Here is a 10446-nt window from a genome sequence, read left to right as displayed (position 1 = left end):
TTGTAGATGGCTGTAGACTTTGTAGAACTGAAGCTAACCTTGTAGTCTCGGTTGCTTTTGTAGAAATTTGCTTTTAATTCGGAGACGATGTCCGCAGATTTGCTGGTTTGTCGTTAAGCTACTTGCAAGGCGTCGAGTGATCTCTTGACCTCTGCATCAGCGTAATGATCTGGGAGACGGAGGGGGCAGGAGCTGATATTGTTGGTTGTTGTCAATCTTGATATTTTGTAGGAATTTAATGTTGATTCGTAGACGAGGTTCGTATACGTTCGCTGCCACCAAATGTCATAAAAGACTTTGTAGTTACTTGTAGAGAAGTATATTTTAGACTTGTGGTCGAGCGGCTTTTATATCTTGTAGTAGTTTCCCCACCAGATGTCATGTAGTGACGGGAGAGGTAAAGAATAGTATGGGACTATTTTTATTTGTCTTGGAAATATTAAACAGGTATAATAGTATAAGTCCGGGTAGCTACCTCCCTGTCTCGCTATCTCTCTCTCTCTCTCTGTTCTAAGGCTAATCTCCGTCTCGACCTCTCTCTAGGGTCGCTTGTCTCCTTCTCTCTAGCCTGTTCGGTGGCTAATCTAGGTCTGAGCTCTCTTTCCTAAAATCTGGTGTAGTAGGTGTGTGTGTGTCACGTATGTTCCTCATGGCAACAGAACTTTCTCACGAGAGGACTGCTGACAGCTAACTGCATCATCTCCTTACTGGCCGCTGTCGTCAGCTTTCCTCAGTGTTAAGAGTGTGTAAGCATGCTTAGCACTGCTCGATTCTCGCAGACACAACACCTTCTCATCATTTGACTTCCTGCTTCTATCTGTCTCTCTATCTATCTATTTATCTATCTATCTAGTATGATTTGCAATTATAATATGGAGACCTACCACATCACTACCAAATCTTTGGTCGCAATCCGTCGAGGGGTTCACACATCCTTATGACCTTGACCTTTGTCCCCTTGACCATGCTGACCTAATTGGTTCATCGTCCACTCATTCTGTATCACTGAGAACTGTTTCGTCGAAATCCGTCGAGAGGTTCAGGAGATATCGCTTCCACACACTTATGACCTTGACCTTTGGCCACTTGACCTTGCTGGCCTAATCAGTTCATCGTCCGTTCATATTATATCACTGGCAAAAGTTTGGTCGAAATCCGTTGAGGGGTTCAGGATATACGGCGCCCACAGACTAAGTTGACCCCGCATGGCCTTGATCTTTGACTCCTTGACCTTGCTGACCTAATCAGTTCATCGTCCCTTCGTACTATATTACTAACAATAGTTTGGTCGGATTTCGCGGAGGGATTGAGGAGGTACCGCCCCCATAAGGATAAACTAACTCGACCCCATACAATTTTGACCTATTACACCATGACCTAGCTGACCTAATCAATTCATCATTTCATACAGCAACACTAGCAAGAAGTTGGTGGAAATCCGTCTATGGGTTCAGGATATGTCGTGCCCCCAAAAGTGTTACGGACGCACGCACGCACGCACTCACACACCCACGGACGGACAGACCAAGCACTTAATGCCTCCTCCATTATAGGTGGGTGGAAGCATAATAATAATAATAATAATAATAATAATAATAATAAAAATAATAAACTGACGTCATTGTATTGTCAGGGGCTGTGGAGGTCTCCCCGGAGTTGAATCAAACTTTGTGGAGGTCGCAAAAATGTAAAGAAACTAATGTTATTGAATGAGTTATGGCGCTTCCTTCTACCTCTATTACGACACAAGGTCTACTCAGCTAAATAGAATCGTCTGGCTGTTGTAAAAGAAATCGTACTGAAGGAATCAACGGAGACTGTTTCTAACCCTCTAACCATAATACTAAATAAAATCCTTCAGGCTGAAAAAAATCATCAGTCAGTAACAAGAATAAATACGTTATCGATCTGACAAGGTTAAGACTTCGACTTTGATGACACTTTTTTTCTCACATTGCTATCTCAAGACAGTTTATTTCAGCTTAGGGAAATCTCATGTGCTGAAGAAGTTATTATAGACTGTAATATAATCCTTCCAATCCAAGAAAACCTCTCCTAAGCTGGAAAAAATCGTCTGTAAAGAGCGAGAATAAATTACAAGATTGTGGGATAATACTGGATGGGATGATGTGATGTTCGTGAGAGGGAGGGAAGGTCAAGGGGATGTGTGATTGTGTGTTGACCGGCTGGTGAGGCGAAGCTGTGTGTGTGTGTGTGTGTGTGTGTGTGTGTGTGTGTGTGTGTGTTTGACAGCGGTGAACTGTGCGTGAGGTAGGGTGTGTGAGGTGCGACGATAAAATGTGCTTAAACGGTAAACTGTGTGTGTGTGTGTGTGTGAGAGAGAGAGAGAGAGAGAGAGAGAGAGAGAGAGAGAGAGAGAGAGAGAGAGAGAGAGAGAGGAGGGGCGTGCGTGCGGGAGTGAGTGACCTTGCAGGCTGGCGGTGGTTGGCGGGCAAGTGTGGACAGAGGGTTGAGGTAACGGAGGCAGCCATGCCGCCCGGGTGTGTACGCGAGATAACTTTTTCTTTCATTGCTCATTCCTGTTTGGCCTTCACCGACAACATTTTCAAGCGTGCTAAGGCGCCTACTGAATGGCCGATAAAAAATCTCAAAAAAATAGTTGCTTACGTTTGACCTTATATTACTCACTCGTACCTGGCCTTCGGCGGCAACGTTTCATGAGTGCTGGGACTTTACTGAACGGTAAATAAAGACTCTAAATAAAAAGACTAAATAACGGTCACAGAATCATTTACGTCACTCTACCGGCTCCCCTTCTCCAAACCAGGATGCATGGACTTTTTTCCCTCCTGTAGAAAGTTGGTCCAGGAGCTAGTGAAATAGTCAGTGCCTTACTTGAATGACAGTGAGAATTAGATTTTTACAGAGCTTGATAGCTTACGAGTATGCTGATCATAGTGACTGGAGAGGACTAACTGTATGAGTGGTGTGCCAGAAGTTCGTTGTAGTGTAAGTTATCAGAACAAAACACCAGTCATTCATTGTGCTTAATAGTTGTGATATATATTTCATAATCGAATATACCGTCAGGGACGAAAGTACTGTTTCTCCTTTCATACGTCTCACTTTTTTATGCTCCTTGGTATTTTTGCTGAGACATGCTTGTTATGGTGCGACACAGAGGAAAAAGTGACGGACCTGCCTTGAATGTGACGTAGACACATTGGCATAATTGGCGAACTTTGTTCCTGAGTGGACGCCATCAGACTCTTGTTAAACATTAATGCTGGCGCGGTCACTATTCAGCCGTAATCCACATCCATTAGTTCGCCTGGTTAATTGTAGTGGTGTCAACCCCTGATCCATTACATTTACAGGAACTCAAAGGATTATCATCATTTGTAATTATTTACAGTAACACCGCTATATCTTTATTTTTTTAGGACTGTATTACAACTAATTCACAAAGAGAGGAATATTTGTATCTAAAATAGTACGTTAATGCCAAATCAATTTTGCAGGATACAGAAAATGGCTTCCCTGCCATCAGTGTACACCTGATCTGGCTACTGGAAGCAGCATATATTTTTTAGTAAGCTAAGAATTTATTAATTGTAGGAAACCTGTTTCTCTTTGTTAACCCTGTGTATCTGTATTCTTCGTCTTTAAGTGTTGCTTGACGATTACAGATTCAGACATAAGCTAACTGTACTCTGGAATGACAATATTTTATAAGTTTCGTTTTTATCTGAATCTGTATATTTCCTACACATTAAATTCTTTACCTGTTTGACTTGTTTCTTAGGGTTCATAAATTCACCTACGTTGAGAATTCTGTACCAAATTTCCAGTCTTTTTTTCCAATACGGTACTTCTGTATTTTAGTTTCCACAATCCTGTTATACCTCAGTCTGCATCTCCTGCATCTTTCTGCAGTCATCCCCATTTTTACAATCTTTTTCTAAGGAGGATTTAAAAGATTTAGAGAGATCCCTGTCTTCACTTATCATTAACTGAACTCTGCGTCGAACATATACATGCGCATGTGCCAATGATGCTATGACGTCAAAGCATATGTTGGAATTATCAGTGACAGAATAAGACAGTATTATTGTATTGCATCATTTCCATAGCACTTCTTCGTGACTAGCATTATATTCTATGTTAATCTACTGTCACAGCTGGGCATTCAAGATGGATAGATGGTAATTTTAGGCAGAGTTAGTGTGGAATGAGCATATTATGACGTCACAGAACGTGGTGAGAGTTGTCTGGACCCTGCAGAATTCCCGCTGCCAGAAGACTGTAGAAGAACACAAAAGACGCAGCAGACGACACTATGACGATACGACAGACAGAATTAAAGTAGCGTGCCGATTTATAGCCTGGCGAGGTAGACTGGCTACTTTTGGGAGATTTTCGAGACCCGGAGACTGAAGCTTCGAACTCCTGCTGAGATTTTTTATAGTTCGCTTTTCCGTTGGCTGATTGGCCGGGAGGGATTGGGAGCTCTGGATGGCTGTGCGCTACAGAAATGATCCCTGGCGTAAAGAGTAAGGATCTGACAATGTCGTGGTTGCGTGTGTGGCTTTTGACCGTCTTACTGGCCTGGACTGAGACTTTGATACTCTCGGATGACCACCTTGATTTGACACTCGATCGTTCGTCTAGAGTGTCACCGAACTTCCTGATGAACAGCGGCTCCACCTGTAAGACAAATATGGATAAGAGGTTAGTAAGTATGAAGCATCACACTAAGGCCATATCTTCATTGGAACTTTTGTTAAAGAGTCGATATCTCAGTCTCCACTTACAAATTATAAAAAAAAAAACTTTATTAGTCAAAGATATGGTACCATACTGATGTGTGTTCAATGCCAAATAATATCAGACAGGAGTTTCCAAAAGCAGTTTTTGCACTAGAGTCGTTTAGTATTGATAAATAATATTAGAGATTATCTTCGGTGTATGGAACACTTGGAGGGCATCGTACGTTTTATTTCCACAAAATTTGGAACGCCATACTTTCATCTGAAGCACTCAACTGCAACACGTCCAAGTATCTCGAAATCAACTCATCTAGAATCTCTCTCTTTTTTTTTTTTTTTTTTTTTTTTTTTTTAATAGCACTTTTTAGGACAATTTTCTGCAACTTTTCGGCCTTTTGCTTCCTCTTTCAACATAAAAACAAAGAAAGGCACTGACCTTAGCACCTTTCCTCATGGTGAGGCTGCGCACTTTTATGACCATCCAGTCGAAATTTGCGGTCCTGTGCAGCAGTACGTTGATGATGGTCTGTGCGATGACGATGAAGAAGCAGAAGGTGATGACGGCGGCGTACCACACGTCAATCAGCTTAAGGTAGGGCGTCTTGACCGAGGACTGGGTGGTGGAGGTGAACAGGGCGGCCAACACCAGCTGTGCCGTTAGCGAGATCATGATGCGGTTCGTGAAGTCCTCCAGCTGATCACCAGAGAACGGAGGCGATCAGTATCAGTAACAATGAAGGGACAGTGACAAGAGTTAGTTAGATCTGTAATTTCCATATTCTATTGCCAATTTCAAGAGTTAGACCTTTATTTTTTGTATTTGCATGAGTGCTTTGTGAAGTCCTCAAGCTGACTATTAAGGGAGGAGGGGGTATATTTACATAAAAGATCCGCAGCAGTTTACAGGAAAAAAAACGTCTCTATAACACTTTAGCCATGTTTTGGTAGCAGTGTGAATGAAGCTAAAACCGGAGTAACCTGGAAATGAAGGTGGCACACGAAAAGAGGAGCATGAGACTGGGGAAGTATACGAGAGAGAGAGAGAGAAAGAGAAAGGAGAAGAGAAGAGAAGAGGAGATTTACCTGGTAGTAAAACGTGGCATACGAAATAAGGAACATAAGGAGGCTGGGGAAGAAGCTGTTGGTGACGTGGTATCCGTAAAGTCTCCTCATGTGGTAGGTGAGCACGAAGTAGGTATTGTTGTCGCTGCCCTGAAGGAAACTCCCCACCTCTGTTGTTGAGTCCTCGAGCACGTATTCCAGCAGTTCCCGTCGCTGAGAGAGAGAGAGAGAGAGAGAGAGAGAGAGAGAGAGAGAGAGGGGAGTCTAAATACCATTGCATTCACGTAGGTCAGTTAATGAAGGAATCAGTATATTTAAATCTTTTGAAAGAGTGGCGTTCTGTTTTTCTATTCATAATTTTACGCCTAAGGATGGAGTGAGTTAATAATAATAATAATAATAATAATAATAATAATAATAATAATAATAGTAATAGTAATAGTAATAGTTAAAAATAATGATAACGATGATGATAATAATAACATCACTCACGGCATTGAGATAAGGGACGTTGTTTCCCGGAGAAGACTTGGTAAACACACGGGTCCAGGGAGCATTGACCACCATGAAGGAGATGTTGCACCGCTGGGAGTCGAAGGGGTAGGTGTAGAGCTCGAAGTGGCAGGGGACCCGGGCAAGCACCCCTAGGTACACCTCGACGTAGTGTGTTTGACCTTCAGCGTGATGGCCTGAGGGGGAGACAGTTAGATAGATGAATAAGTAGATAGATAGATAGATAGATAGGCAGGCAAATAAATAGACAGATAGGCAGTTAGAGAGACAGATAGACAGACTGATATAGATGTGTGATGTTTATGGTGTGAAAATAAAACCTGGAGTAAAGGAGGATGTGTTAGGAATTATTTGAGAAACAAAGATTTTTTTTCTTTACTCTGCTGCAGAGTTTGGGCATACATTTTCTTAGTTGCTTCTTTGCTGAGCTGGTTATTGGTTTATCATTTACTTGGGGAATTTTTTGTCGCTCCTCATGGGTCAATCCATCTACTGGTAGGGAAGGAAAATGAGAGAGGTTTTGAACTAGTCTGTTGGAAATATGTAAGTGACAAGTGCTGGAGGTATCAGTGTGGAGGTGATGTGCTTAAGATATTACCTTATTGTATCCCTTACCCATATAAGGATCAAAGAGTGGCCGCTCGGCAGCCTCGTCGTTGGCGTAGACGCAGCAGAACTTCTCGTAGTCGTTGGTGTGGAGGACGTTGCCTGTCCCGTGGCCAAAGACAGCACGTACCCGAGGTGTCCAGATCAGCTCACAGGGGAAGTAGTTTTTTATCCCTGGTTTCAGGTTGAGAAACTTTAGGCGCGGGTCATACCAGCTGATAGTGATACCAACGTCCATGCTGGCATTTCCCCCCTCTGTGGTCACGTCCCCCACGTTGTACACGTCAATGTGGTATGGCAGAGGGATGGGTAGCTCCTCGTCTGGGCGAGGGGGTGGGATGTTATTTGGATTATAGCCTCTTGCGCGTTCAATAACTGAACAGTTAGCCTCGTCGGAGCGGTCACGGCAGTTAACTATATCGTCACAGCGAGCAGTTTGCGAGACACATTGACCGTCATCACATGTGAACTGTGTTGTGCGGCAGGTGGTGAGAGTAAGTAATATCCCATCCTCATCTCGTTCACCCCCAGTGCTCCACAATCGGCGACTCACTGGCAGGCCCGAATCCCTCAGCACCCACTGATGCCGGTGATGCTGCGACTCTAAGACCCACCTGTTGTCTCTCTTGATTATTTCTGAGCCACCCATTCCCTTAAAAATAGCCTCACCAGTCCCACTCACCGCCAGGTAGAAGGTGTGGTCAAAGAGTTGTCCGGTGTGACCGTAGAGCACATAGGTAGTCCCACTAGGTACCATACACACTCCACAACCTGACCGCACTTCGCAAGACACCCACACACGCCCATCCACACCAGCCCCCGGACAGTCACCCTCAGTCGCTTCTCTACTCCACAGTCTCTCTTCTCCTGCTACCCAAGTAACCAATCCACCTGGCCCCACACAGGAATCATTAACACCCTTTGCCACCTGCATTATCCCCGGCTTGAGAAAGTCTGCTTGTGGAACCGACCCACCCAGAGCGCCACACACCCGATTATGCTGAGTGTGTGTGCCCCCCGGTCGAACTACCACTTCCCTCACCTTCGCACACATCTCACTCAGCCGGTATGATCTCAGGGTGGCATTTTCGGTAGCCTGCAACTCAGAGTTCAATAGGAGATCTGGTGGTATTGCTGGAGGGTAAATTATGCATCCGGAAGCCTCCTTTAGCTGCTCCAACCCCAGTCCTTTACGCCACACTACTCCTCCAGCCACCTCGCCCTCCAGGGAACTACCACTCTCACCTCCACCCACACACGCCTCCCACGTCTCACCCAAAACTTGCCGATCCTTCCCTTCTCCACTCATAAGCTCCACATAAGTGCTGTTCCTGTGCAGGGCATTGAACTTGCACTTAGTCGAGGCCCCGGAGAGACACTTGAGCTTCTCACTGATATCAAGCTTGGCCTCCTCCGACGCCGTGCTCTCGCCCTTCCTCTCCCTCTCTTGCCACGCTGCGCCCCAGGACAGCAGTGTGAGGGCAGAGAGTGGCTCCTCATCCCCGTCCACAGCACACAGAGCCTGCGGGAAAAAATCATGGCTGCATCAATCACCCCTTCAGTATTTTCAAATCTTCTCATCTCCGGACAATTCTATTCATCTTATTAGAAGCCTTTTGAAGTGCAGCAGTTATAGCATTCACAACCCTTGCAGTTCCAGGCGGCTTTCCTAAGCTGTAGTCGTCTGAAAGCAGCTGAAATAAAATAGGAAATCCATTATTATAGCGGAGACTTACCTCGCTCAGGCCGAGGACATCTTTTTCACTTTATGCTTGTTACCCCCAAACAGTAACCGTATACAGCTTAGGGAGGATCTCTCTTAGTGAAAGGATTATTGACGGCTGTATACAGGTAGCTAACTCCTTCACTCCGAAAAGTCTGTTTTAACCTCCGTAAAAACCGTGTGACCTGATTACATCGAAGTGAGATATCACAGTGGAGTTATGAATGAAGAAAAACGTCATCATACTGAATTGGTTAAGTGTATGTGTGTGTGTGTGTGTGTGTGTGTATTACCCGTTGCTCGTGGTGGTGGTAGGAAAGGCATAGGTGTCGCCAGGAGTCCGGGGGCAGACGCGCCTCGAAGAAGTATTGCTCCTGTGCCGTCCCTGAGCCTTCCACCCTCAGCCCAATGCCCAGACGCGTCACCTCTGTGGACAGGGACGGAGTGAGATGGAGGGGCAAGTGAGACTGAAGCAAAAAATGAATGACAGAAATGGAAGTGGGAAAACCACAAGGAAAAGAAACTGGAATGAAAGTGAGGGAGATACAGGGAGAAAGACACTGACCTGAATATGAGAGAAAAACGAGGGCAACGAAAGTTAAAGAAAAAAGTCGAAATGAAAATGTAAAGCAGAAAAGATGGTGAAAGGCATAGGCACGAGAGAGACAAACAAAACAGAAAGGCATACGCTATCTCGTTTCATACTGTCTACTACGCTATTTATTAGTTGATTTACAATACAGCTTAACCAATGATCTATGTGTTTATTTAATCGTCAGCTCAGTACAGTTATTGCTGTTGCTCTGGTTATTGGTTTATCTTGACGTAAACTCGATGGACTCCCTAAATCTGGCCACTTCAGTTGGGCACTACCAGAGACCTTTGTTGAGGAAAGTTTGAAGGACTGTCTGTTCAATCGGTGTGTCGCGGTGTTAAAGGCGACATTACAGCGAGGGTAAAGGGAGTTGTTCGTGAGATGTAGTTGTGTTAGATCCGCTGACCTTGCTAATGCACGTAGGCTACCGATACTCACCAACAAGGAAGGAGATGGTTGTGGCTGTGAGAGAGAGGAGTGTGGAGACGGGGTGACTTCTTCTCAACTTGACATAGGCGCAGAAGGTGAACGATACAGCAGGGTCCTTGACTGGAGGAACTTTAGAAGTATAGGACGATTTTTCAGAAATTAGTACAGCGTTCTTGACCATCGTGGCTGCTTCAGTAGCATGCTGAGATCCAGCATCTGTAAACACTCTGACAATTAACTCATCATCGTCATCATCATCGTCATCATCATCGTCATCCATCATCATCAACATCCCAACCCAGGAACCAAGGATAAAGCGAATCATTATTCAGGGGGCAAGGAAAAAGAAAACTAATGTTTCCTTTAAATCAATGTTAACACCATGTGCATTACCTAAATAAATAAATCCGACATATAAATTCACGTGACAATGTGTATCATTCTTACTGTCAATAAAAACACACCTGTTGGAATTAAATGATAATATATTCCTCCTTTCAAAGGCATAGGCACATTACTTGTTGTTAGTAACCACATTCTTCTTTATTTGGCACCCAGTACCTACTGCTATTACTATTACTGTACTAAATAATCATTAGTGTGGTGATAAACGCTGCTTATTTACCATCATAAATGAAAATTATGCCATTATTAGCTATTTCACCAACAGTATTTTCCTTTCGGGTATCTTACGCTGCCTAACTATATTCTGACACAGCACCCTGTGAAAGATGACCTAAAAAAAAAAAAAATCTGAGTCGTTTCTGTACCCCTCCCTCATAATTTAA

At 44.0% G+C, this 10446-nt stretch overlaps 1 protein-coding gene across 1 annotated transcript; it reads right to left on the bottom strand.

The window, feature by feature from the left end:
* Positions 1-4209: 4209 nt before the first annotated feature.
* Positions 4210-9839, bottom strand: LOC145401576 (uncharacterized). The gene is made up of 7 exons (XM_080273774.1): positions 9668-9839; positions 8991-9061; positions 6921-8433; positions 6285-6481; positions 5814-6005; positions 5167-5424; positions 4210-4668 (listed from the first exon to the last, which is right to left on the bottom strand). Exons 1-7 carry the CDS (start codon positions 9837-9839, stop codon positions 4210-4212), a joined length of 2862 nt encoding a protein of 953 aa, XP_080129900.1.
* Positions 9840-10446: the final 607 nt, after the last annotated feature.

The sequence above is a fragment of the Coenobita brevimanus genome, chromosome 6, assembly GCF_032717465.1.
Source record: "Coenobita brevimanus isolate Jiangsu-jjx chromosome 6, ASM3271746v2, whole genome shotgun sequence".
NCBI lineage: Eukaryota > Metazoa > Arthropoda > Malacostraca > Decapoda > Coenobitidae > Coenobita > Coenobita brevimanus.
This window is presented reverse-complemented; position numbering and strand designations above follow the sequence as displayed.